This window comes from Dama dama, chromosome 23 (assembly GCF_033118175.1).
Source record: "Dama dama isolate Ldn47 chromosome 23, ASM3311817v1, whole genome shotgun sequence".
Classification (NCBI taxonomy): Eukaryota; Metazoa; Chordata; class Mammalia; order Artiodactyla; family Cervidae; genus Dama; species Dama dama.
Window position 1 is genome coordinate 52311961 of NC_083703.1, and position 27682 is coordinate 52339642.

The 27682-nt window shown below is 53.7% G+C and overlaps 2 protein-coding genes across 5 annotated transcripts; one reads left to right on the forward strand and one right to left on the reverse strand.

Moving 5' to 3' along the window:
• Positions 1 to 585: 585 nt before the first annotated feature.
• ITPA (inosine triphosphatase) lies at positions 586 to 27221 on the reverse strand. 4 transcript variants are annotated; one of them, XM_061126719.1, is made up of 8 exons: positions 26860 to 26992; positions 24454 to 24511; positions 24301 to 24365; positions 23632 to 23705; positions 22463 to 22494; positions 21802 to 21917; positions 18038 to 18114; positions 586 to 1066 (listed from the first exon to the last, which is right to left on the reverse strand). In XM_061126719.1, exons 1-8 carry the CDS (start codon positions 26923 to 26925, stop codon positions 937 to 939), a joined length of 618 nt encoding a protein of 205 aa, XP_060982702.1. In that variant the 5' UTR covers positions 26926 to 26992; the 3' UTR covers positions 586 to 936. The 4 variants fall into 4 exon arrangements, with proteins under 4 accessions (XP_060982702.1, XP_060982701.1, XP_060982704.1 ...); XM_061126718.1 differs by lacking the exon at positions 586 to 1066 and adding an exon at positions 16155 to 16839; XM_061126720.1 differs by lacking the exon at positions 586 to 1066 and adding an exon at positions 16848 to 17640.
• Positions 5292 to 14440, forward strand: SLC4A11 (solute carrier family 4 member 11). The gene is made up of 20 exons (XM_061126717.1): positions 5292 to 5512; positions 5806 to 5850; positions 8109 to 8261; positions 8393 to 8442; positions 8669 to 8900; positions 8972 to 9053; positions 9291 to 9414; positions 10744 to 10956; positions 11031 to 11124; positions 11224 to 11349; positions 11439 to 11552; positions 11643 to 11775; positions 12035 to 12108; positions 12529 to 12778; positions 12849 to 12955; positions 13043 to 13211; positions 13303 to 13476; positions 13687 to 13882; positions 13962 to 14131; positions 14259 to 14440. The coding sequence occupies exons 1-20, from the start codon at positions 5317 to 5319 to the stop codon at positions 14320 to 14322; spliced, it is 2766 nt and encodes a 921-aa protein (XP_060982700.1). The 5' UTR covers positions 5292 to 5316; the 3' UTR covers positions 14323 to 14440.
• Positions 27222 to 27682: the final 461 nt, after the last annotated feature.

Genomic DNA, 27682 nt, shown 5'->3' on the forward strand with positions numbered 1-27682 from the left:
AGGCATCAAACCATGTTATTTGAGCACCAAGGGTCTTCCTCTCACCTCCCCAGGGGCCTGGAGAGGTCCCCCAGGAGAGCAGGGAGGTCCTAGTCTCTCCCTCAGCCCCTCCAGCACTACTGGAGTGTTAGTGTAGAAGCAGTGTCTCTCCTCCCAGGAACAGCGAGATGGTACAGCCACAGCTGAGAGAAGGGCTGGGAGGGTCTGGGAATGCTTGTCAAGGCTGCCTGCCCTGGGCAGCAAGGTGCCCCAAGAGGCTTGTGACTTCAGGGAAAGCCTGAGGCTCTAGGTGTGGGAAGCCATGCTTGCCAAGGGTTCAAGGAAGTTGAGAGCAGTGGGACAGGGCAGACTGGAAGTAGAAAAACAAGGACTTGGTGACATCTAAGGAGTCCAAGTTACAGGAAGGAGGCAGAGGGAGTCAGGAATATCTGGCTGGAAAATGTGAGTGGGAGTAGAGGATGAAGGCTAAAGAGGTCATCACAGGGCTTCATGGCTTGAAAATTTCCAGGAACTGTATATGGATCCAGGTGTTGGTCATGTGTTCAATATGTCATGTATTTATTGAGCATCTACTACACCAGTGTTTTGCTGATGAAAGATTACCATACAATTGCTCTCAAGGAGATCCCAGTCTAGCCTGGAAGATGGACCAGGCAGCAAAGTAAGAAGAATAAAGAAGCGTGTGCTGCAGTTAGGGGTCATAAGGATCTGTGGTGGAAGGACATAGGAATGAACTTTAGATGATGTGAGCTGAAGGAGGAACTGAACCATGATAAGAGCTGTGGACACAACACATCTTCCAGACACTCAGACTCTCCAGGCCTGGAGACAGGTAGGGGCCAGTTGTGTTGGAGGAATTGTTGGCAGCCATGTGGCTGGAACAGTGCCCTCCTGAGAGGAGAAGGGGACGACAGAGGATGAGATGGTTGGATGGCATCACCGTCCGACTTGATGGACTTGATGGACATGAGTTTGAGCAAGCTCCAGGAGTTGGTGATGGACAGGGAAGCCTGGTGTACTGCAGTCCACGGGGTCACAAAGAGTCAAACACGACCGAGCAACTGAACTGAAATGAGAGCAGGAGTCTGGGATGAGATGGGAAACAGGCAGGTGCCAGCTTGTACAGCACTCCCTAACCCACACCCCTGCTCCCCTGGGCCATAGCAGAGTGTTTGCTTTTATTTATTTCCTAAATGCCATGAGAACCCACTGGAGGCAGAGAATGGATGGTGGGTGGGGGCAAGTGAGAGGGCCAGATGACGGATGGTGTGCAAATGGCAGAACTGAGCTCTATTTTGAAGGTAAACCTAACAGAACTTACTCATGGATCTGTGGATGAGTAGGGGAGACTCCCGGGTCCAGCGCAGCCAGGTAGATGGTGGTGAATAGTGGACTCAGGAGCACTATTTTGCCTGAATTTCACTTGAATTCCCAATTTGCCATCCAGATTGGGGACAGAGGGGAAGAAGGCTATGTCATGTTCAAGCCAGGAGCTCAGTAATAGGCATCATGGATCCAGGGAAAGATCCAGAGCTGGCCAACACGCCTAGGTCCAAGGAGGTGAGGAGAGAAGGGATTACCTAGTGACTCAGTGGTAAAGAATCTGCCTGTCAATGCAGGAGACATGGTTTGTTTTTGGTTTTTTGTTTTTTTTTTTTTTTGAGACATGGGTTTAATCTCTGATCTGAGAAGATCTCACATGCCACAGAGCAAGTAAGCCCAGTGCCACAATTACTGAAGCCCACGCACCCTAGAGCCTGTGCTCCACAACGAGAAGTCACCACAATGAGAAGCCTGTGCACCACAACTAGAGAGTAGCCCCCACTCTCTACAACTAGAGAAAAGCCCGCATAGCAAGGAAGACCCAGCGCAGCCAAAAATAAATTTTAAAAAATTATAGTGGCTAAAGGAGAAAACTCAGTTGAAATACTTCAGAAAGCCATTAAGCGCCTTGTGGAACTCAGAACTCAAGGTTGTGTCCACAGCGCAGTGAAGTCTGAGACCTCAAGGATGGGAATGAGAAGGAATGTGTGTGTTTATGTCAGAGTCCCTAAACTACCTGTGTAAGGACCCAATGGGGCACAGAGGTGAGGGGAGAGGAGAGGAGGGAGACCTGATCCGCAGTGGACAGGTGGTGGCTGGGAAGACTAAAGGAAACAGCTTCTGGCTTTGCAGCAGGGGTGCGGGGGAGCCAGCAGCTCTCTCCAGGACAACCAGGGGAATGGAAACCACAAGGGCAGAGCACAGGAGGATATGGTAGAGAAGGGGTCAGAAGCGGTCTGTGTCAGCGTCTGTGAGAGTCCGGTCCATAGGCCCCTGGGGGAGATCTTGACTGGGGGCTCCTGTTTCCTCAGTGATCTCAGTGGTGAGGTCTCAGATGAGGGAGGAGGCTGCAGGAGGGGATGAGAGGTGGCCCCTACATTCTAAGTTTGCTTCCTAGAACAGCTGGGTTGGAAGGTCCAGGTGTTTGGGGGCTGCTGGTGACATGGAGCAGTAGATGTAGAAGCCTAGGCATTCTGAGATGAGAGGGGCTGAGGGCAAAACAAGTGGCTTTTCAGGGGTCCAGCCCCTGCACCTCCCACATGGAGCTCTCCTCCCTGACAATCAGCCTGCCTGTCGTCAGCCCCCCTCAAATCTCCATCCCCTAATCCTGGGGCTGTGGGAGACTGTGCAGTGGGCTGCAGTGTAGCTAAACGGCATCTAGAGAAAGTCCCATGGCTGAGTGGAGAAGGTACCCCAGAGTAGGGATGATCTCGAGTCTCTGCCTAGGCTGCTCACCACAACCAGAGAAGCATGTGGCCAGCCCCGAGCCAGTCGCGGTCTGAGTGCCATAGATCTCTTCTACAGCATCTTCTGCAATAGTAGGGAGTGCTCAGGGCCATCCTGACCCCCAGGCCTTCATCTGCCAAGGGGGGCACCTCATAGCTTTGCTCCTAATGCTCTCTTACCTCGCTGGGGAGGGGAAACCAGGTCAGCCTCACCCAATCTATGCATGGGGCTTCCCCAACGCACCAGGAACTCCTGGGGGCCACAGGGCAGCCCCCTGGTATACGTGGGGTCATCTTCTGGTTGCTTCGCCCGCCCTCTTCCGTGTCTGGGGGACAGAGGCTGAACTCCATGCCAGCAGGAGGTGAGAAGAGGGAATCAAGGCTCTTCCTCGGGCTAGCAGCCAGTGTGGAGGGGATGGGAGGTTAGCAGTCCGTTGTGGGGAGAGTTCCTGGGTCAATCCGGGGCCCGAGAGCCGCAGAATCATTTGATGAGAAGCCGCGGAAGGTCAGACCAAGAGTTCTTCAGGAGGGGTGGATTTGCCCGGGCGCGAGCACCACCGCCTCCCTACACAAGCACGCGCGCGCACCCTACCTCCACGACATACTACACAAGGAGGACCAGGTGCCGGAGAAGGCGCGACCCAGGGCTGAGCTTCCTCGTGTCTGGGAAAGAAAACTGGGCGGCGGGGCCATCTTGGGAAGGGAAAAAGCTGCAAGTCAAGACCTTGACCAAAGAGAGAGCCGAGGATTCAACGAGACCAGGAGCGAAACCGTGAAGGGCTTTGCCAGCAAACCCGACGCCGCCGAGTCGGGAGGGCGGCGGGTTCCGGCTGCCAGGGCGTAGCCCAGAGAACGCGCACCGGCCGGTGTAGAAAGTCTAGGTGCGCTTCCCGGAGGAGGAGTAAGAGGATTTGCTGCTTGAGAGGCCAGGTTGAATGGAGGGGGCGGGGCCCGGGTGGGCTGGGCCCAGCGGCGGCCCCCTGCCGAGAGGAGGGGACGGGCCTAGTACTTAAAGTCGAGACGAGGGAGGCCCCACCCGGACCCGCCGCACCATCTCAACTGCGAGGGTCTCTCAGCTCACCGTGCTTCTTCGCAGAAACAGCATCCCTGCTCAGCCCCTAACCGGGCGACACCTGGGCGGGCGCGAGGGCCCGAAGAAGCCCAGTCTACGCGTTCTAAGTGGCCGCGGGCTCCCGGGAGCAACCCACCCGGGGTGAAAAGGAGTACGGGTGAGGGCGCGGGGCGGGCGGGCGGGCGGGACCCTGGTCCACGCCGCACGGCCTCCGGCGCCAGGGAGGACCGGCGGCGCGGCATTAGGACCCAGGCGCGCCCCGGGGGTGTGTCGCCGGCTCCCGCCGCCGGCCTGTAGAAGACTGCGAGGTAGGGGTCCCGAAGCCCCGGGTGTGGACCCGTGGCGTGCGCGCGGGTGTGCAGCGGTTCTGCGGCTGACCGCTGGGCTGTGGCCGCGGGCACCAGGTGCGCGTTCCATCTCCATCCATGCGGCAGGTGCCCGCGGCGGGAAGGCCGTCCGGTCTCCGTCGCAGAGCCGTGCTGGGCTGGGAAGCGGAGCCGTCGAGGCGCTGGGAGGAACGCGAACGCGGCCGGCCTGCCCCGGTCCCCGGCGTAGTGGGCGAGAGGGTCTTGGGGGCTTCCCAGCCGGGGCGGGGGTTCCCGGGGTGAGTTCGGCCTCTAGGGAGTGGGAATCCAGGTGGGTACATGGGTGGTTGGGGGAAGCACAGGACGACTTCGTGGGCACGGCGCGCTTAACGCCGTTTTGAAACAACAGTTTTTGAACCTACGAGATAGCCGGGGGAAGGGTGGAAGGCTTGCAAATAGCGGGGCGGAGTTGTGGGGTCCCCAGCACCTCGAACTCCAGGGTCTTCGCAGGCGGGCGTCACCCCCCGCCCCTGGAAAGCCTCATTTTATATTCTACCCGACACCTTCGGCGCTGCGCGGCAGCCTGCCTACTCTTAGGGGTCCCTGGTTCTCTGACTGTCTGTCCCCTGTGCGGCCACGGCAGTCTCTCGGTCGCCGCTCTGACACCTGAGGGCCGGCACGGGGGTGTACTGTTTACGTGCACTTGAATCGTGCGGCACGGGAGTAGGGTGTGCACCATCCCCACCCTTCCATACCCTCGTCACCCTCGTCCTCTGTCCACCCCTGCGCCTCTGCTGCTAGGTTTACTGCCCCCGCGTCTCCCTTCTGCATACCGCCGGGGCTTCTGCCCCGGGAGACAGTCCGCATTCTGCACGACCCCTCCCCCCGACCCCCACGGTCTCCGAGTCGGAGGCTCTTTCCTCTCGTGCACGCGGCCGCTCCTGTCGCTTCCTTCCTTGAACAGAGCGACACAAACAGCGTGGAGCATCCATCCGGGGCTCGGCGCAAAGAGCGCGCACGCCCCACCCCGCCCCCGCGCCGTCTCCCAAGAGGACCAACGGCTCCGCCTCCCAGGAGGCCCGGAAAGTGGGTGGTGCTGAGGGAAGGAGGTCGTTGCCTCAGGTCACCCACTGTGACCCCTGGCGCGGGAGGTTAGGGGCGACTGCACGTGATGGGTCTGGATAGCGCCAGGGACCGACGTGAGAGTGAGAACCGAAGAGATGTGCTGGGAGAAGAGCCCCCGCCCGGTTCCCGGACTTTGCACGGAAGGCTTGAGAGAGGGAGGCTGTCTTCTGCAGGGAAGGTGGCCAGACAGGTCTCCTCCCTTCAGATTTCTGCAACTAGCGTGTCCTTCCTTCCTTCACGGGGTACTGTTAATTATTCCTGGAGAAAACATGCTGAGAACACCTCCCCACCTCCCTCCTCTCCCACCTGGGCAAGCCCTTAGCAGATGGGTTGAAGAATAACAGGAAGTGGCTTCCTCTAGCTCCTCAAGGGGCCCCTGGCTAGTGCTGTCCCCTGCTCCTTTTTCTCCCAGGGTCTCTGGGAAGGGTAAGAAAGACTCAGCAGGGGTTGGTGAGGGGTGGGCAGCAGATGTGCAGGAGAGGCTGTCCAGAACTGACGCATGGAGCTGGTGACAATTCTTTGGTTTGCCTTACAGAAAACTCTTCTGTCATGTCGCAGAATGGATACTTTGAGGATGCAGGTGTGTACCTTTCAGGTGTGGGTGTTTGTAGAGAGCTTCTTGGTCAAAAGACTTTAGGGGACCTAGTCCATCCACCTGTAATCATGGTCCTCTGCTGGTGCTGGGATGCCTTTGGATTCTACCTCCAGGAGGTTGTGGTGTGGTCAGAGAGGCAGCTGACACTGCCCTGGATACTGGCAGGTCTCTGGTGGTCCTGGGGTCCTGGGAGAGCGAGCTGCTCCCCATCCTGGGCTCTGTAGACCATCTGATATGTCATGGTTTGCTGTTAACAATGCTCTGGTTATCTGACCAGGTTTTAGGCCAAATGTTGTATATGCCCACATTCCTAAGATCCTGCCCGGCCCTGTGAGGGAGGGGCTGCCACTGTCCCTCTAAAGAATTGCAGTCTCTGCACCTCAATTTTCCCTGCTTGCACCAGCCTAGCTCTCTCCCTCCCCATATCTCTGGGGTGGCTACATGCTCCTGTGCCCAGGTTCGGGAAGTGGCCTGACCATCATTTAGTGGGACAGTGCCTGGACAGAGTGGCAGTGTGTTCTATATAGGGTTCCCAAGGCATGATGACTGCATGTACCAGGCTGCTGGTGGGCAAGTCCCAGGAGCCTTGCCGTGAACTGGTGGTATCTATTGGGTAGGTCCTAGGTTGAGCTCAGGATAGGGGAGAAGTGGGGCAGTGTGAGGGACATTCTGGGAAACAGACAGTGCTGGTGGGGGTGGTAGAGGCTGGGACAGGTTGGGGCTGGGGAACCAAGCAGTCTAAGCAAAGCAGATCTAGAACTGGGGAGGAAGGTGTTTTTCATGGACATGAGCTCCATGACAAGTAGGAGAAGGATGTCTTTTGACTTAATAGTTCTTCTCTGGGCTCTGGGTGCAGTGCAGACCTGGAGCTAGGGGTCACAAGTCCATGAGGGTGTTGATAGGGGAGGCCTAGTGCTTCCTACCCAGAAAGAGCCCAGGCTGAGCACAGGATACCGGGGGAACAGGGCCTGGGATGTAAAGAGGAAACCAGCAGATGAGAGTGGAAGTGAGTCAGGGTGAGTCACTGCCTGGCAGGTGGAGGCGTGCTACTGACCCTTCCCTGTCCCCACATGGGTGTTTTTAGGTGTTTGTGGGATCTGAGCTACAAGGGCCCTGGGAGAATCACAAGTGGTGGCCCACAGGGGACCCACAGGACATAGTGAGGAAGAGGGGCCAGATGAGCCAAGAGTAAGGCAGGGAGGGCCCTCGGGGGACTTGCCAGAGGAGGAAGGTTCTGTTGAGCCTTGAAGAAGGCCCTCCGGGGAGGGAAGCCCTCAGCTTACAGGACAGGAGCTGGCCCGTCTGGGGTGCTGGCCACTTGGCCTGAGGAGTAAGAGATTGAGGTGGTGGTGGGACTGGGCCTGAGGGACCAGGGATCTGGACTGGAGCAGCAAGGCTGGCTCAGGCTGTTGGCCCAGAGGCAGCGAGAAGCCCCAGCAGGACTCAGGGCAGCATGTCAGCAAGGCGGCTTCCTATACGAGGGAGCCTATGCTGTGGGGCAGTTGCAGGAACTGAGAGGCAGACCAAAAGGAAGGGGCAGCAGGCTCTGTGCTCTGGGGTCCCAAGGCCTGAGATGAGGCCTCCTTCTGGGGTCCTGTCCCCTCTCTGTCCCTTGCTCTATTTCTCTGGCTCTCTTGCTGCCTGGGCCTTGTCTGATGTCACACTGAGGCTTCTCGGCCTTAATGCTTTGCCCCCAACACCCTCCATGTGACAATGAGGTCTGGATACTGCAGGGCTCTGGCTTCCGTTGGGTTGCTTCTGAGGAGGGAGCAACCCTCCCCAGAAGCCAAATAGCTCTCTCCTCCCTGGGGAGCCAGACAGGTCCAGGTCCCACAACCTGGAGGTTCTGGGAAGGCAGTGGCCAGGCAGGCTCAACTGTGTCATTGTACCATGTACCTGGCCCAGTGTTTGTGGAATGAACATGTCTTTCTCTAGCTAAAGGATAGGCATGGCACAGAACCGTACATGGTTCCCACAGCTGAAGAATGTTCGAGAAAACTGTTGGGTAGGGGGTGCCAGCTGGCTGCTATACTCGGGCTGGGCCAGGACCAGATATTGGGCCTACCTGAGCCAGGGCTTCCTTCCCGGCCGCTAGAGGCCACCCTCACCGCTCACCAAGACTGCACCCAGTAGGACAGCCCAGGGGCCCTGCTCCTTTGGCTCAGAATCCCTCTCTCCCATGTGTAGCACTGACAGCCAGGCCCTCTTGGGGGGGTCTCTCTTGGTGGTGGTTGGGGCTCCAGGCTACCTCAAGTGTGACACAGATGATGCCTCTGAAACCCGTGAGGAGAGCCTGAGGGATGAGGCCTTCGACACCGTCAACTCCTCCATTGTGTCTGGCGAGAGCATCCGCTTTTTTGTCAACGTCAACCTCGAGGTGCAGCCTACCCAGTCTGGTATGGGGGTTGTGGCAGGGACAGGTTGGGGGGGCATGCATGGGACTGGGGACTGAACAGATGCGGCCACACTTCACCACGGAGACCTGAAGGGCTGGGGCAGCACCCTGAGCCCTCCCGCTTTCCTCTAGCAGAGAGTGAATCACCTGGCGGCTACGGGCTCCTACACACCTCCCGCAAGGTGAGCGGCCCGTCGGCTGGATGGGAAACATTTGGTTCCAGGCCACTAGCTGGGGATGGAGGTGGTCACTTCCCTGAGAGAGCTCATATCAGCCTGGGGCTGACCACACTGGCCTTCTCTCTGGGAAGGGGGTGTCAGCCAGGGACAGTCACAGCGGAGGGGTCCAGGGAAGGACAGAGGGTCTTATTTATGGGCCTGTGTGGTTCTGTGCACGGGGTCCCCACAGTACCTGAAGTTAAAGAACTTTGAGGAAGAGATCCGTGCACAGCGGGACTTAGATGGCTTCCTGGCACGGGCCAGAATCATCCTGAATGAAACAGCCACCTCCCTGGATGACGTGCTGCGGGCTATGCTGTGCCGCTTAGCCCAAGACCCCTACAACAGCGAGCCAGACTGCAACCTGGACCTGCTCACGGCCATGCTCTTCACTGACGCAGGGGCTCCCATGGAGGGTAAAGGTAAGGGCTGTCTCTTGGCCTGGGCGGGAGGTCAGGGAAGTGGACCATCTGACTCTCCACTTTGTTAGCAGTTCACCTGCTGTCGGACACCATCCAAGGGGTCACTGCCACAGTAACAGGGGTACAATACCAGCAGTCATGGATCTGCATCCTGTGAGTTGCCAGGCCACCATGTTGGCCTCCCCACGTCACCTCAGAGACAGGCATCCAGTAACCCTGTGAAGGCTGGCCTGCTCAGTCTGGGGGGAGTGAGGAATTCATCCCATCGGGTCTTTTTTCCTCCTTAACAGAGGTCACTGGGGTCATGGTTGGGAGTTCTGGGTGGCGGGGGTGGAGCCCCAGCTCCCAAGGGTAGCAGCCATGTGCCGTGTGCCCTCCCTGTCCCACCAGCTGTACCTCCAAGGCCCTGCTGAGGCGACACGTGTGCATCAGCCGCCTGGTCCGCCCGCAGAACTGGGGGCAGAATTCCTGTGAGGTGCGGTTTGTCATCCTGGTGCTGGCCCCACCCAAGATGGTGAGGAAGGGTTTCAGGTGGCTCTGTTTCCTGGGAAAGAGGGTACCAGGTTACCCTGCCCTCTCCTTGGGGGCATCTCTCCCACTGCAGGCGGCCTACAGAATCGGCCTCTGAAGGCCATATTCCCACCCTGTCTGTTCATCCCTGGGTTTGTCTGAAGAATACTTGCTACGTCCTCATTAAGCCCTGATTTCCCCAGAAGTTGCCCAAAAGATTATATTTCCTTCCTGACTGAAAAGAGATACTCCTTAAAAGTATTACTGTTCAAACACAGGGGCCTTTCTTTGGCCTGCACGATGCTGACTCTTCTAATCGGCTGACCGTGATTTGTTGACCAAAGAGTCCCACTCTTTCCTGGGCTGTTTATCCCCTGGCCAGGGGCAGATTATCTCACTTTTGTGGGGGCTGAGCCATACAATTTGGGGAATCTTCTTTTATGGGAGAGGATTTAAAAATCTTGAGTAGAAAATGGCAAGGATCCCCCTCCAGGCTTGGGAAGGGCCTTAATGCTTAATTAGGCTTTTTGATGATTCTGCCCCTGCCTCTGGTGTAGACTCAGAGCTTCAGATGGCCCCTCCCCAGGCTTTCTCTATGCAAAGAGGTGCTAATGGGATCACAGACACAGTGAATCTCTCTAGATGTTATTGTGCCGGGAACAAAGAGCATTTAGGGCAGCAGGCACCTCTTGGGTCAGAGGAGTAACAGCTGACAAGGTGGCCAGAACAGTTGGAAAGAGCAGAATCCCTAGGGCTGAGTGGCTAGCCTGGCACCTTGAGATATGCCAGCCAGCCTGATACCTGGCTCCTCCTCGGGAGAACAGGCCTGTTCTAAAGCTACCAGAAAGCAGTGGGTGCAGGTGCAGGCCTGGGACACAGCTTTGGGCAACCCAGAGGGGTGGATACCGCTCCCAGGGGCCAAAGTGGTCGAGGTGAGAGGTTGCTGTGGTGGAGGCTGGACACAGAGTTCACAGACAGGGCTGACCTTGGCCAAGCGAGAGGGATAAGGCTAGATGGCCTGGAACCCCTCTGAAAATCAGATAAAGCAGCAAACAGTGCAAATGCCCCAGGTGAAAAGCAGTTGAGCAAACATTTTTTTCCATCATCAGTATTTCATTATCCACAATTACACAGATTTAACCTGAGACTGTAAGAAAAATACTAGGTCAGTGGTAGTCTAGTGGTCTGCTGATCTGGTGGCAATCGTGGCAGGATCCGCTATGTGTGAATGTTGGGGGACTCCACCTGGATCATGGGGAGAGTGGCCAGGGCTGGGGAGGGTGCCCTCCACTCTACAGTGGCTACAGATGTGATTCTCTTACCCCATCCCCAGAAAAGCACCAAGACTGCCACAGAGGTGGGACGTACATTTGCCACCATGTTGTTAGACATCACCTTCCGCCAGAAGCTCCTGAAGACCCACACAGAGGAGGAATTCAAAGAGGCCCTGGTCCAACAGAGACAGCTGCTCACCGTAATGAGCCACTGTCCGAGTATCAGCATGGACTACAGCACGAGCTCCATCTGCCTCGTCAGACACCCACAGGTGCAGGGCAGACATGGCCTGGGTGGGCAGCCCAGGGCAAGGACACAGGGCTGATGGGCATGTCCTTTTCCCAGCCCCCACAGCAGAAGGACTTTCTCCCCATGGGGAAGGGCATCCAGGAGGACATCGCCCGCAGGTTCCCCGTGTACCCACTGGACTTCACTGATGGTAAGTGTCCCATGACCCTCTCAGAGGTTGGCCTGTACCTCAGGCCCCTGGCCTGGCCTGCCTCCCCAACACACCCTCCATCCCGTCTCCCTTTCCTAGGCATCATCGGGAAAAACAAGGCTGTGGGCAAATACATCACCACCACCCTGTTCCTCTACTTCGCCTGCCTTCTGCCCACGATTGCTTTTGGGTCCCTCAATGATGAGAACACAAAAGGGGTCATCGGTGAGGGGTTGGAGGCTAGCAGGGAGTGCTGGGGGGGGCGGGGGGCAGTCCAGCGCCACGGTGCCTCCCTGACCACCTCACTTCCTCAGATGTGCAGAAGACCGTGGCCGGGCAGAGCATTGGAAGCCTCTTGTATGCACTCTTCTCTGGGCAGCCGCTGGTGGTGCTGCTGACAACTGCACCCCTGGCCCTCTACATCAATGGTGCAATGGGGGGTGAGAGTGGGAAGGTGGTTCCTGGGGTCCCTGCCCCAACCTGGCCCTGACTGCTCACTCCTGTCCTGCTGCCCGCAGTGATCCGTGGCATCTGTGATGACTATAATCTGAACTTCAGTACCTTCTATGCATGGACAGGCCTGTGGAACAGTTTCTTCCTCACACTTTATGCCCTCTTCAACCTCAGCCTGGTCATGAGTCTTTTCAAGAGGTAACAGAGCCTTCCCTAAGCTTCTGGGACTTTCAAGCAGGAGGGAGACCAAGGCCAGGGATGTGGGTCAGCTTCCATGCCACCCTCCAAGGCCCTGTAACCCCAGATAAGAGGGGGTGCCCCCACCATATCACTACCCCAAGGGGGAAGCTTGGGGCCCTGGCCCTCTTCACGCAGGAGGTAGGAGCCATGCCGAGGCTTGGGGAAACCCACCCTCTACAATTTACCCCATCTTACGAGACATACCTTCTGCTGGCAGGTCAACAGAGGAGATCATTGCCTTGTTCATTTCTATCACGTTCGTTCTAGATGCTATCAAGGGCATGGTCAAAAGTGAGTATTATACAGCCAGTGGCCACCTGCTGCAGGGGAAGCTGAGTTGAGATGGGGGTACAGACTGTGGCAAGGCAGCCAAGAAGCATGCAAGCTAAGGCTGCTTCCACGGTCCAGGGTGCTATGGGAGCCATGACTGACAACGCGCAGCAATCAGCAGGTGACAGAGCTGCCTTAGGCAGCATCAGAGGCCCTGGGCCAGGCAGGATTCGCTGTCAGAAATGGACAAAGGGCAGGGTGTGAGGTGCTGGGTAGACAGACAGGTTGAGGAATCCTGGCTGACAGAAGGCCAGCTCTCTCCTCTTCCGCCCAGAATCCCTTTCTCCCCTCAGGGCTCCTTCCGCCCACATCTAGGAGGAAGTTGCTAGGCCCAGGCTCCCAGAGCCCAGATGACTGAATTCTGATGGTCTGTACCCATAGTCTTCCAGAAGTACTACTATGGCCATGACACTAGACTCTTCAAAGAGGAGGAGTCCTTGGTGAACCTGCTGGGCCTCAACAGTAGCCTCCACACTGCCCTCAACACCAGCTTCCTGACTAGCCCACCGGAGCTAACTACAACGGGCAGCCAGGACGCCGAGCCCCTGGCCCGGGACACGGCTGTGCTCAGCCTCCTTATCATGCTGGGCACACTCTGGCTGAGCTATACCCTCTACCAGTTGAAGAAGAGGTGAGGGGTGCCCCCTGGGTGAGGGGGACACAAGCCCCTAGGCCACACTGACACTCACCTGCCTCCGTAGCCCCTACCTGCACCCCTACATGCGTGAGATCCTGTCAGACTGTGCCTTGCCCATTTCGGTGCTTACCTTCTCCCTCATCTCTTCCTACGGCTTTCAGGAGATTAAGAGTAAGTTAGACCAGCCGTGGGGGGGGAATGGGGTGGGTTGCTCTGTGGGGGATGCAAGCTTGAGCAGGGGCCTGTACCCTACTGCAGTGGTCAAGTTTCGCTACAGCCCGAGTGAGAACCTGTTCGAGATAGCCGAGATGCACTTGCTATCCCCGGTGGCCATCAGCAGCGCCATGGGCCTCGGCTTCCTCCTCTCCATGCTCTTCTTCATAGAGCAGAACCTGGTGGCTGCCTTGGCTAACTCCCCACAGAACAGGTTTGCAGGGCTGGGGATGGAGGGGTGAGCATGTGCCCAACCTTCCAGGGGCCAAGAGGGCTCTGGCCATATGTGACCCTGCCCGCTGCAGGCTGGTAAAGGGCACTGCCTACCACTGGGACCTCCTGCTCATCGCCATCATCAATACTGGGTTGTCTCTGTTTGGGCTGCCCTGGATCCATGCTGCCTACCCCCACTCCCTGCTGCATGTGCGAGCACTGGCTTTGGTGGAGGAGCATGTAGAGAACGGGCACATTTACGAGACGTGAGTGTGGAGAGGGCCCCTCGAGATGTGAGGCCAGAGTCACAAGGGCCCTGAGGTGGGGGGCAGCCCTGGGCCACATGGGACTTGAGGAGGGATACTGGCTTGGGGGACAAGGGCCCAGAAGTGACAGAGCCTGGTAAGCATGTGACCTGGGATGGACACAGCCCCGTGGACCAGGCCAGAGTGACTCGATGCACTGGACCCTCACAGGATTGTGAACGTGAAGGAGACACGGCTGACCTCCCTGGGCACCAGCATCCTGGTGGGCTTCTCCCTCCTGCTGCTGCCCTTCCCACTACAGTGGATCCCCAAGCCTGTGCTCTACGGCCTCTTCCTCTACCTCGCGCTCACCTCCATCGACGGCAACCAGCTGTTTCAACGTCTGGAGCTGCTGCTCAAGGACCAGGTGAGTGGCCCTGAGAGTGGGGGCCGGGGTGGGGGATCTGGCTCCAGACCTGCCCACACCTGGTCCCTGCCACCCACAGACGTCATACCCACCCACCCACTACATCCGGAGGGTGCCCCAGAGGAAGATCCACTACTTCACAGGCCTGCAGGTCCTGCAGCTGCTGCTGCTCTGTGCCTTTGGCATGAGCCCACTGCTCTACATGAAGATGGTCTTTCCCCTCATCATGATTGCCATGATCCCCATTCGGTACGGAGGGTGGACAGCAGGCAGAAAGGACTCAGCGGGGCGGGAGAGGGTGGGCTAGAATGGCTGCTCTCTGCCTATTCCTCCCTGCCCCAATGCTTATCTTCCTGCCTGTTCCTCCTCCCCGCAGCTACAAGGTGCTGCCCCAAATCATTGAAGCCAAGTACTTGGATGCCATGGATGCTGAGCACTGATGTTCTGACTAGCAGGTCCTGGCCGCACCCCATTTGCCCATTTCTCCAGGTCTTCCCAGGCTGGCTGTGTAGCTGTGTGTGGGCATCCGGGAATGCTGCTCTGTGCTGCACCCCCTCACAGCTGTCCCAAGTGGCCGAGGGTGCCTGGGCACTCAGGGAGCTCTGAGGGATGTGTCTGCTCCTCTCCCCACTAGCCCTTTGCTTTGGGTCCAGAAGGCTGCTCAGGGCAGCTTCTGCCCAGGGTGGGACTAAGCAGGACGGATTTTCTTTTGATAAAGAGTGTGAGGTGGCTGAAAGAGAAACCATTTCCTTGATTGTGTAAGGAACTTCCTGGATGCACATTAGAGAATAAAGCTTCTGTTTCTATGCTTCTACATGCCACCTCCATCCATGCTGCCCTGCCCCAGCCTTTGAAGGCCACCCGAGGACTCTAGGGAGGAAGAGACCCTCCCAGGGGAAGAGGGATGAAAGGGACTGACTGTTGAGCGCCCCCTGAGGGTTGTTGCTTCCAGCTCCGCAGAGCACCCCAACAGGGAAGTGTGGAAGATCCAGGAGGCCCTTGTACTGCCGTGTTGCCAGGAACCTGCAGGGAAAGTGTTCCAGGAACAGCACGTGCGAGGGCCCCAAGAAGAAGGCTCGAGGCCAGTGAAAGGTGGCTGGTGGGGTGGGACAGGCAGTCACCATGCTGCTTGCAGGATGGGTCAAAGTAAAAGTGGTAGTCACTAAGTCTGTCCGACTCTTTGCGACCCCATGGACTGTAGCCCACCAGGCTCCTCTGTCCATGGAATTCTCCAGGCAAGAATACCAGAGTGGACTGCCATTCTCTTTTCCCAGGGGATCTTCCCAACCCAGGGACCAAACTCAGGTCTCAAGCATTGCAGGTGAATTTTTTACCGTCTGAGCCACCAGGGGAGCCTGCAGGATGGGTAGCTAAGTTTAAAGAGGGGGTCAGAAAGTGTACTGTGCACCCAGGACAGAAGTCTATGAGGAAGCAGCTAGGGACCAGAAAGAGAGAGGTGCCCTGCTCCAAGTGCCACGGAGCCACCTACTCACATAACAGCAGGTGACCCTTCTATGGGGCCCCTCCCCAGTAGCCTGGGTGTTCCCTCCAGGTAGGGCCATGTCCAGGATCACCAGGTAAGAAGGCAGGCACCCCCCCCCCATCTGAGTCCCAGCCACATACCACCTACGCCAAGGAGACAACTCAGAGGAGGCTGGGCATGGCCACTGGCACTTTCCGAGGAAACACCCAGCTGGGCTTCGCAGGCAGCAGAGGAGCAAAGGGATGAGGTCCTGTCCTCACCCATACCTGTTGCCACAGTCTAGGGAAGCAAACATTAAATCCAGGCCCCAGGCCAAGCTGCCAGGACTGAGGAACAGTGATGGGAGGGGACAAAGCTTAGGCCTGGGAGTGACACACCAGCACTGAGGACCCCTACCCCCCAAGCTACTACACACAACAGGCTTTTCTGACTGTCCTTGGGGTTGGGCAGCTCCTCTTTACCAAGGTAACACCTGCAGAAAACAAGGGAGCCACTCCAGCCCTCTGAAATCCCCCCAGGGAATGGCTTCACCAGGGCACAGTAAGGGTCTGGGGCAGCTGAGTCGGGCCCTTAGTTGGTCCCCCAGGCTGAACTATGACATATCAACCCAACGGGGTCAAGTACTCCATCCCCCATCCCTGCCACAAAAATGAATCTGGAGTTACAATCATAAACCAGCACTGTAGCTGCTCTAATGTACACCAGCATAAAGAAAAAGCACTCACCACCCCACACTGCCTGCCCCACAACCCAGATGGCAAACACAACAGAGGCCAGCTGAGTGGCGGAGTGGATTTCGCATGGAGAAGTTCAACGCGTGATCTGAGACTTGAAAGACAAAAGGGGAAGACAGAATATTCCAGCTAGCAATGGTACACAAACAGCCTCAACACAGCTCTGCCCTCATCTGGCCATCCCACCCCTCAGCCCTCTTTCCTGACCCTGAGAGGTTTCCTGCTTCTGCCTAAAGGGTCTCAGAAGACAGATGCCTGCCTGGGGAGGTTTCAAAGCAGCTATGCCCAATTTATTATGGAAGAAAGTACCTTCTGGAATTTTTATTTGCTGCATTTAAAAAACATTGAAGGCTGTTTGTATGGTTCTTCCCCAAACCGTTAACCCTTTGAAGCATTAACACCCAAGGTCCTTTCAGGATTCCAGGCCTGGAGGGCATAAGAGACCACTGAATCCACAAGGGCAAGAGGATGGTGTTGTCCTTTGGCCAAAGTCTCTCCAAACAGAGTCAGCTGCTCCTGACAGCTGGGTAACACCGCCAGAAAGTGGTAATCCTGAAGGAAATACTTGGACAGGTGCCTGCCTGATAGAGGTGGTTTCAGGCTACCCCTCTCCAGATCCCCAGCCAGAGTGGTCATCACCGGCCCCAGGAGTCAAGCTGCTAAAGTATTCTTGCAACTCAAGCAGGGCCCGGAAGCGATGGGAAATGGTGTTCTTCTCAGCCTTGGGCATCTCTGCATACCTACAGGGTGACAATAACAGCTCAGAGAAGAGGGAGCCCAGATTCGGGGAGGGTGTGTACACCTTACCGCATCCTGGAGCCCAAAGCTCAGAGTCCCTAGTAAAAGGTAGCAGGGCCACCAGCTCCTGGCAGCCAGAGTTAATTTTTTAAAAATCAAAGAGTCTTAAATTCCACTGTAGGTAGAAATCCATATTAATCTGTGTGGAAGGATACTAAATTTGTTCTAGTGTGTCCAAAAGTCATTAAAAGGAAGCTGGGGACAGGGGGATGAGCTGCATGTTTGATTACCTTTGTCATCTGTTGACAGGAAGCAGTGGGGCCTAACAGAGCAAACACAGCAATTTTCTCCAGGGCACTGCGGGGCGGGCAGGTGGGCAGGGGAAGTGGGCCTTGAACAGCCAGCCAGTAACCTGCCACCCATGTCAGGACTCCAATGAGCTGAGAATCCCATACTCCAGTTGTTACTTTCACATCTTTGCCCTCCAATACAGTGGTCACCAGTATGTGGCCATTTAAATTTAAACCAATTACAATTGAATAAAAATAAATTCTGTTCCTCAGTTGCTCTAACCACATTACAAATGCTCTACAACCACATGTGGCTAACATCTACTGGATCACACAGTGCAGCTACAGAACATTTGTGTCACTGAAGCGATGTTTCATGTTGTCCTCAGTCCTGTTGTAAGGCCTCAGGCCACGCTCCTGAAGGGTCCCTCCAGCTTGACAAATCCGATTCCCAATAATGGCCAACGTGTCCCATGTAAACAAGTGGGGGCTAGCCTGAAATACTGAGAACACCTGGCAAGGGGGTGGGGGGGGGGAGGGCGGGAAGTGGGCGTTCGTTAATGTGGTGCCCAGCTGTTAACATTTTTCCAAACTAGATGAGGGTCAGATAATCATCCATCCATCGCGAAGCTGACAAGCCCAAGTCAGAGAGGGGAAGCTACATAGCTGCTCTGCGGTGAGCTGAGCCCGAGAACCCAGGACTTCAAGCTACACCCAGCTGCCTCCCAGCTGTGGACTGTGTCACTCAGATTCCTTGCATCCACCCCCAGCAGAGCTGCCTTCAACTGGAAAGGCACCTCAGAGCCTGCCCCCGCCCGTGTCCGCATGCCTGCACCTGGGTTGGGCATTGGCCCAACCCAGACCACGGCCATCCGACCCCACACCCCTGGAAATAACTGGGGCTCCTTACGTCTGCTCATATCCATCAGGCTGAAAGCAGGGGTCCCAGCCAAAGTCCCGGCAGCCACGGGGCACCACAATCCGGCCCTGCCAAAGAAAAGGGGGCATAGCTATGTCACTGGACGTGGAGATGCACTGTGCACTAAACTATGCACAGTTTAGTTTAGTTAATGAATTCGGTTAAACCCTAGTCACTCATATTATTTCAAGGGGTCCACGGTGCCGGCAAATGATTGCTGAACACACAAAAAATGCAGAGCAGGAGAGCTCGCTCCCCACAGACAGGGAGGAACCACATGCTTGATCAGGCCACTGATACCCCTGGGACCAGCCTCCCTCTCCAAAGTTTTGACAAACTGTGACCTCACTGAGGAAAAGTCAATTTTGAAAAATTAACAGAAAAAAAAAAAAAGAAAAATTAACAGAAAACATTTTCCCCTAAGTGGAAGTTTGAGGGTCCTAAACTTTGCCGACAAACCCTGTATCTCCTACTGTTACTACACTTACCAAAATACAAAGATGGCTCTAACAAATAACACAATAGCACAATGTTCAACTCAAAAATAGCTCAATAAGTATTGGCTGTAATAGGCAAATTCCAAAAGGAAAATTTTACAAAGAGAACAAGTGTCATGAGATATCGGGTTACTTTGGGAGTTAAAAAAAAAAACAAACACATTAAAAATACAAGGGAGGTAGTAGAGGATGGGAATTAGCCACATAAATTCCAAGTCCTTTAGACCAAACGCAAATTCTGCTTTTGCTAATGGGGAACTGTGTGACCGAGGCCAGTTACTGAATCACTCTGAACTTCACCCATGCGACAAATGTTTTTTGAATACCTTATCAAGGCAGGCAGTGTTTTTAGCACTGGGATCAAAGAAAGCCTTAGCCTTGCCTTCACAGAATGGATCTCTTCAGCAAAACAAGCACTGCACCAGTAAACAAATGAATGATTACCAAATCATCAGAGGGCACAAACTGGGAGCTGGGCTCAAGAATAACAGGCTGGGGAGCTCAGGGAAGGCCTGAGTGAAGATGGGACACTCTGACCACATAAAGGCGAGGGTAGGACATTCTAGGTGGAGGACAGAGCTGTGCCAAGGTCCTGAGATGGAGAAGGGCCTAGCACACACCCTGCTGAAAGGACTATGTGGCTGGGGTTTAGAGAGCATGGGTGAGAACAGGACAAGAAGAAACAAGGCTACCTCATTTAAAGTAAGGGCTGGCAAACAATAAAGCACAAAAACAAAGGACAAAAACAACAAAGCCACAGCTGGGGAGACAACAGGGAATGGCGGCGGTGGCCGTGATCGGGCCCAGTCAGCAGCATAGCAGCTGCTCAGTCACAGGGCAGGAAACTGAGCCTGTGGTTGGTCAAACTTTTGATTTCTGAGAGAATATTTCTGTGAGAGTAGAAGACCACTATAATCAACGTCAAAAAATTTCACCAGGCAATACAATCTAGTAATCCCATTTGTGGATATAGATCCAAAAGAACTGAAAATGGGATGTTGAAGAGATATTTGCACACCCATGTTCACAGCAGCATTATAATCGAAAATGTGGAAGCCATTCAAGTGTTCATCAACAAGTATAGGCAAACCTCAGAGAGATTGTGGGTTCAGTTCCCGACCACTGTAATAGAGCAATTAATCACAATAAACCAAGTGACATGAATGTTCTGGTTTCCTACTGCATATAAAAGTATGCAATAGCATTATGTCTTAAAAACAATGCTTGTCGGCAGAGTGGGGCGGGGGAAGGAGAAAAAAAAAAAAAAACAATGCTTGTCTTTGTTGTTCAGGCACTAAGCCATGTCTGACTCTTTGCGACCCTGTGGACTGCAGCACACCAGGCTCCTCTGCCCTCCACTATCTCCCAGAATTTGCTCAAATTCATGTCCATCGAGCCTGAGATGTTATCTAACCTTCTCATTCCAGTACCACATTGGATATTTTCTGACCTGAGGGGGGCTCATCTTCTGGTGTCATTATCTTTTTGCCTTTTCATACTGTTCATGGGGTTCTTGCGGCAAGAATACTGAAGCGGATTGCCATTTCCTCCTCTAGTGAATCACGATTTGTCAGAACTCTTCACTATGACCTGTCTGTCTTGGGTGGCCCCAGACTCATAGATTCATTGAGTTACACAAGCCCCTTCACCACAACTAGGCTGTGATCCATGAAGGGAAAATAAAAAACATAAATATCTTAATTTAAAAACACTTTATTGCTAAAAAATGCTAGCCATCATCTGATAGTACAGGGTTGCCACAAACTTTCAATTTGTAAATACACAGTATCTTCAAAGCTCAATAAAACAAGATATGCCTGTAAATAAAGTGGTACATACATACAATGGAATATTATTCAGCCTTAAAAAAGGAGATCCTGTCACATGCTACAACATGGATGAGATGAAGACATTATGCTAAGTGAAATAAGACAGTCACACAAAAACAAACACTGCAGGACTCCACTTATATGTGTCTGAGGTAGCTGAACTTAGAAACAGAGGTAGAATGGTGCTTACCAGGTGCTGGGGAGAAGAGAGGAAGTGAAGTGAAGTGAAATGAAGTTAAAAGTCACTCAGTCATGTCCAACTCTTTGCAACCCCACAGACTGTATTCTGCCAGGCTCCTCTGTCCATGGGATTCTCCAAGCAAGATACTGGAGTGGGTTGCCGTTCCTTTCTCCAGGGGGATCTTCCCAACCCAGGGATTGAACCCAGGTCTCCTGCATTGCAGGCAGATTCTTTACTGTCTGAGCCACTAGGGAAGCCCAGACGAGAGGAAGGTGGACTGTTATTCAATGGGCATAGTTTCAATTTTGCAAGATGAGAAATTTCTAGAGATCTTTTGTACAATAGGGTACACTACTGTACACTTAATGGTGAAGATGATAATTTCTGAAACCTGTTTTTTTACCATAAGAACTGAACATCTCATCAGGGAGGCTTCCCTGATGGCTTAGTGGTAAAGAATCTGCTTGCCAATGCAGGAGATATGGGTATGAACCCTGGATCGGGAAGATTCCCTGAAGAGGAAATGGCAACACACTCCAGTAATCTCGTCTGGAAAAACCCATGGACAGAGCCTGATGGGCTACAGTCTATGGGGTCACAAAAGCATCAGACACAACTTAGATGGAGCCACTGGTGTAGGGCTATATGGGCTACAGTCAGACTCTGGATTTTATCCTGAGCAGAGAGGACAAAGTAGAGAAGTGATGTGTCTGAAGGTAAACCCTGCCACAGGGAGGGAATGAATGGGCTGGGGTGGGGCGGGAAGCCCAGCACAGACGGTGGTTTGGACTGAGAGAAGCAGCTGAATCTATGGTCTGATCGGTAAGCCTAGAGACACTGAAGGGCACCTTTGAAAGGAATGAGCTGGGGGAAGAGGAAGATTCTATATGAACATAAAAACTTGGAAAGGCTGTGAGATGTTCAAGGCAAGCTGTTTCACAGCAGTGTGATAAGGAGATTCAAGCTTGGAGAAGTCTGAACTGCACATGTAGCTCTAGTTGTTGTCATCTTTAGTTCCCACATCTGCTTCTCAGGAGAGCATACAGTGTACAGCTCTGGGTATACCAGGCTCCAAAAGCTGTGAGCCATGTACGTTTCCAAACATCAGACTCAGGGGGCAACAAGTTTTAGGACTGACAACATTTCGAGCTGTGGTACCTAGGGGTGTGACCATCCCACCAGATAGCATCACTGGGGGGGTCACAGCGCCCTCTGGTGGCATGCAGGGGAACAAGCACGAGCACATACCATTGTCCGGCCCTTGAAGAGGCGTATGGGCTCATTCGGGTCCCCAGTGCTGAATGCGAATGTGCAGAGTGCATAGGCAGACTTGTCTTGGAACCCCTCCAGGAGCTGGTAGAGACCTGAGGGAAGGTGCAGTGAGGGCTCAGCACACTCTATGCTGCCAAGTCCCAAGGCCAACTCCCCACCCAAGGGGCCCAGTTGGGGGAGGGGAGTTATACACTTCACCAAATAGGCCCTGTGCTGATAACCCAGGAAGCTGGGTGATGGGGATGTAGGGTCCCTTATTCTACTACTGTGGGTTCCAGGGTATGGTGCTGGGACCAGGAAGAGAAGCAGGGTGTCCCCCTCTCCACCTCCTGCTGAGGCAACGACAGCAAGTGGTGGGGCCAATCCTCTCAGAGCCAGAATCTCCCTTTGCCCCTCAATCTCAAAGCTCTCACCACCACCACACCCCCCCATCTACTCCTCCCACATCTCAGTGCTCCCTGGAGCTAGGATTACAGGGAAAGTGTGAGCCGTAGATTATAGATGGGGAAACTGAAGTGAATAGAGGCCTCAAAGGGGACAGAACCTGAGACTCCTTATTACTAGCTGGAGCTCCTCCCTTAGAACCCACAGATTTCTTAATTCCAAGCACATCGAAAAAGACAAATGGGAATAATACCTTCAGGCTTTAACTTCTCCAGAAACCACTTTCTGCAAGAGAAATAAAGGTGAGACAGATACCACAAATAGATGGGTGTTCCTACCACCTTCTTTCCAGGCTGCATCCCCCAGGAATTAAAGCTCTGAGACAGTCAAGGAGAAAAGATAAAGAATGTCTCAACTCAAAATGAAGAGAAATAATCCAACAGGAAAAAGGAGATGGAGACAAACAGGCAATGCACAGAAGAATCAATAAACCAATGAAGGACTAAACCTCACTGCTAATTAGGGAAATGCAAATTAAAATTGCATGTGATAACATTTCCAACTCACCCACTAAAGTACTAAAAAGTCATGGAACAGTGCTGGTAAGATTACAGAGCATATGTAGGGGTGCTACTGCATTGGCAAACAAATGAGCAATCCTAAAGTTAAAGATACAGTTAACCCTTGAACTACATGATTTCAACTGCCAAAGTTCACTCACATGTGGATATTGTTCAATAGTCAATACTACAGTAATACATGGCTGAATCCACGGATATGGAAGGCCAACTGTAAGTTATACGCAGGTTAACCCCAAGTTGTTCACAGATCAACTGTTTACTTAACCAAAACCCAACAAACTGAGGTACCTGTACCCCGTGTGTGTGTGTGCCCAGGCTCAGTCATGTCCGATTTTTTGGGACCTCATGGACTGTCACCCACCAGGCTCCTCTATGCATGGAATTTTCCAGGCAAGAATCTAGGAGTGGGTGCCATTTCCTTCTCCAGGGGATCTTCCTGACCCAGGGATCAAACCCACATCTCCTGAGTCTCCTGCACTGGCAGGAGGTTCTTTACCACTAGTACCACCTGGGAAGCCTGAGCGGGGTCCAGGACACTGGATAGATTTAAGGAAATCCATCTGCAGATCTCAACTTCCTTATTTCCTCTTTCCTGAAACTGACCTGCCCAAGGATTACCTCTCCAATGGGTGAGTTCCCCTTGCCCATCTCAACTTACACAATCACATTCTCACACTTAACAAAAGAAAGGCATGCCTCTCCCCCATCCCTAATCCTTCCTCAATAATCTGACATACTCGTGTTGACACCAAGACAGTGAATGACCTGCAATATCAAGTAACCAATCAACTGAAGGTGGTTTTGCGGCCAGGGCCCCGAAAAGGGGTGGGAGAGCACTCACATGTAGGGGCCAGGGAGGCCCCCAAGGGCGTTGAAGCACAGACAGGTGTCCTCCACCAGTACAGGGCCCTGCACCTGCAGCATAAGGACATCCAGCCCTGAGACCCGTGCCCACCAGCAGGCCCCACCTCTGCTCTGAATTCTCAGGCCACCCAGGCCAGGGCCAGACCCACAGCTAGCGGGGATGTGCAACAGCAGCAGCAGACCCTGGGCTAATCTCTTCTCTTATCTCTTATCTTCTTATCTGTTTGAGAGACAGGAACAACAAAGCCTCAGCGGGTTGTAAAGCTTGTACAATGACAGGAAAGGTGGGATTATATTCAAGCAGCCTGACTTTTACAAAGTGCTGTTTCTCAGCTCCAGAGAGATGTGAGTGCAGGGTGGATATGTATGGGGAGAATGCAGGGGATGGAATGAATGCACCAGAGACCTGGGAAGAGAAAACTGTGTGTGTGTGTGTGGTCATCTTAGGGGGATACTACACAGTTAAGGTTGAGAAAGGAAGGCAACATATAACTATTAACTGACTCCAGCCTGATTAGACATGGAAAGGTCCTTCAAGTCATCATAAACTGTGCCCACCATATTCTCCACCCATCCCCAGCAGGCATAGACCCCAGGAGCCACCAGGACAAGAAGAGCAAGTACAGGACACAAATGGAGCAAGCACCTGGCGAGCTGCCTCCTGACACTTCCGAATGGAAATCTCATCAGGCTCTCCTTGGTACTCTGGCACTTGTGAGGGAAACAGACACATAGTCAGGTCACAGGGAGTTAGAGAAATTGAATCATCTTTTAAAAATAAAACTAAACAGAGACATACGGTCAATTTTCTGCGCCACCAAAGTGCACGGAAATTTATCTCCTAGAATCTGAATGACCTGTTCCAAAATGAAAGAACATTTGTCACCATTTAATGATTCCCCATTACTGCACAAGCTGTCACCCACCTTTCTCATCAGGTAACTCTCCTGTCAGTTCCCTAAAGTTCAAAGTCAGGTCCATGAGCCTCAACTCTAGCCCTCAGGGTCCCACCCCAGCAGGTCAGCTCCCTCGTCTTCTCATTCTCTGATCCCTCCCTCCTACTTCAGGTCTCTGTTCATGCTAACCACCACCTAGAACACCCTCTTCCCTTCTTAACGCTCCCAGAACCTATCGTTTAGGCCAGGAATTTTCTATCAGGGGTTACCTGGAATTCAAGAGGATCTACCCAGAACTTGGATAGGAAAAAAAATACCTCTCTATTTTCACTAACCCTGAGCTGAAATTTAGCATCTCTTTCAATTGTGTATACAGAAAACAAATAGCATCAGCAGTTCCTGTGACATTTAAATCTATTAAAATCAAAGATGTTGTCATATCCCTTTACAGTTCTAGCAGATAATCTCAAAATACCAGTTACAACCTTCACTATTATTAAATTGATAATAACACAAAATGATAGATTCAATTATTTAATGAACAAAAAATATGTAACTAGATCACAGATATTTATATTTTGAGAATTGGAAATCAATAGAACTGATTTCCTTTGTGGTGGTGATTTTGTCACTAAGTCATGTCTGTCTATTTGCAATCCCATGGACTGCAGCCTGCCCGACTCCTCCATCTGTGGGATTTCCCAGAATATCCCCTTTTCTCCAGGGGAATCTTCCCAACCCAGGGATTGAACCCACATCTACTGCTTTGCAGGAGGATTCTTTACTGCTGAGCCACCAGGGAATCGCTTGATTTCCTTGGTAATCTCATGTATTTTATTTTGTACATTTAAAAATATTTTCCTGAGAAAGGGTCCATAGGCATCATCATTCTGCCAATGGGATAACAAGTTAAAACTCTTATTTTAGGCCAACTTCAAGTCCATCTTCTCCAGTGAGCCTCCTCTGGCCACTCCAGTCTGGTTTTTTTTTTTTTTTTTTGGCCATGCCATGTGACTTGTGGGATCTCTTGAATCCTAGCCACTGGACCCACAGGGAATTCCCTCTTGCCTCTTTAAATGTGGGAGGGCCACATTCTCAACCAGAAGTAGAGATAGGCTTGGGAGCTGGAAGCTACCATTTTGCATGGGGCTCTGTTCAGGGTAGTACTGCCTGTCTGACTGATCTGGCCTTAGGATCCCAAACCTCTTCTCAGCCCAGGGCTCCGACTTCTGAGAAGGCCACTCTGAAATGGCACAGACGTGCCATCAGTCCTTGTACTGTAGATAAATGAAGGGGCCGCTAATGACTGCACCCCACTGGTCTGCCTCAAATATCGAGTGGATGTCATCATGATTCCCCACACATGACCCATCTCCCTGGCCATGGCTGACTGAGCAGGGACAAACCTTTGATCCAAGCAAGGCCAATCAGAGCTGATGTCTGGCAGAAGACTCACTGCCTCCTCCACCAGGAGGGGAAATGCAGAAAAGACCTCAAAATGAAAAGCGATGAGCATCCAGGGAGAACTAGAAGGACAAATAAACCCCTCTCCAGGGACCCCTGAGAAAGACTCCTTAAGTCCCGTGGAACAGCACACTATTGTATTCCCACAATAGTCACCTGGTGATTTACATAAGCTATCTGTGTCTCTTTACTATTTGCAGCCAAAGAGGTTCCATCAACCCCCAGAATCCTTACAGCTAGCCACAAAGTCCCGGTAGACAAGAACTTTGATCCACTGCCTCTCTCACACCTCTCCTTTGCTCTGTGAAACAGAGCTCTTGCATTATCCCCATTTCAAAAATGGCAGAAAGAGGCTGGGAGACTGGGGACCACATTCTGGACTGTAGTGGGGCGTGGACGGCTCGGCTTGGATGCCTGGCTCCACACCCTGTCCGGTCCCTGACAACCCCAGGCCAGCAGCGGTGTTTGGATCAACTCCAGAGGGGTGTCGAAGTCCTGGTTTGGGATCCAGCTTAAGAGGTGACCTTGGGGACAAGTGCTAAGGACCCCACCATTTAGCTCCCGAAACCCCTCAGCCCACAACTCCTGTGCCCGGATTTGTCAAGGCCCTTATTTTATTGAGCACAACCCCGGGTCGCCCCCACTCCGCACACGTGCGGGTCCCAGTCCGCGCGGCACTACCGGGTTACAGATCCAACCCATCCCTCCCAGTCCGACTCTTCGTTCCGCGTCCGCTGCTCCACCCGCTTGCTTCGCTCCTCCTGGAAGCCCCTTCCGCCTTCTCCCGAACCAGCCTGGCCACACGCTACCCTTTCACCGCCTCCTAGTCGCCACCCTCCCATCACCTCCTCCAGCTTTTTGGCGTTCCCAGTGACAAACACGATCTTCTTCCCGGCCAAGGAGGCCGCCATGGTGATCCCCAGCTACCCCGCAGACACACCGGAAGTCCTCCTGCTTCGAGTCGCAGGCACTTCCGACTACCGGCGGAAGGGGATAACCTGGTTTCCGACCGCTGGTCCCAGGAAGGCATCCTGCGGTTTGTGTTGCGTGCCCGGGGCTGCGGCGGCGACTGCGGCAGCAGTGGCAGCCTGGGCGCCTTTAGGCAGGAACGCCGCTCTGGGCATCCAGAATCCTTGCTCGGACCCCCAGTAGTATAGCGCCCTTTGGATGAGCAGCCTGGGGCACCCGAGGGCTAGAAGGGAGGAGAAGGGCTTGGCCTCCCTTACTGGAATTGCTGGGGTCTAACGGACACTGGCTGGAGAGGGCAATGGCACCCCACTTCAGTACTCTTGCCTGGAAAATCCCATGGACAGAGGAGCCTGGTAGGCTGTAGTTCATGGGGTCGCTAAGAGTCGGACAGGACTGAGCGACTTCACTTTCACTTTTCACTTTCACGCATTGGAGAAGGAATTCCATTCCAGTGTTCTTGCCTGGAGAATCCCAGGGACGGCGGAGCCTGGTGGGCTGCCGTCTGTGGGGTCGCACAGAGTTGGACGCGATTGAAGCGACTTAGCAGCAGCAGCAACGGACACTGGCGGTTGAGTGCGCCGAGACCAGCCCCTCCCGGCAAAGCCAGAAGAGACTATTCTAACCACCTGCCCCACTCCTGTTTTCACCCATCTCTGGGGCAGAGGCACCGAGGAAGCAAAGAAACCCTTCGTGCCTACC

Bases quoted from the DNA above. Each gene is read 5' to 3' on its own strand.
- SLC4A11 (XM_061126717.1), top strand. From the start codon at position 5,317: ATGGGTCTGGATAGCGCCAGGGACCGACGTGAGAGTGAGAACCGAAGA. The intron at 5,513-5,805 runs GTACTGTTAATT...TTTGCCTTACAG, and splicing joins GTCCTTCCTTCCTTCACGGG to AAAACTCTTCTGTCATGTCG. The intron at 9,054-9,290 runs GTGAGTTGCCAG...CTGTCCCACCAG, and splicing joins CAGTCATGGATCTGCATCCT to CTGTACCTCCAAGGCCCTGC.
- ITPA (XM_061126718.1), bottom strand. From the start codon at position 26,925: ATGGCGGCCTCCTTGGCCGGGAAGAAGATCGTGTTTGTCACTGGGAAC. The intron at 23,706-24,300 runs GTGCTTGCTCCA...CTTATGCTGCAG, and splicing joins GTCAGGAGGCAGCTCGCCAG to GTGCAGGGCCCTGTACTGGT. The intron at 16,840-18,037 runs GTAAGGAGCCCC...GTCACCCTGTAG, and splicing joins CCTGATGGATATGAGCAGAC to GTATGCAGAGATGCCCAAGG.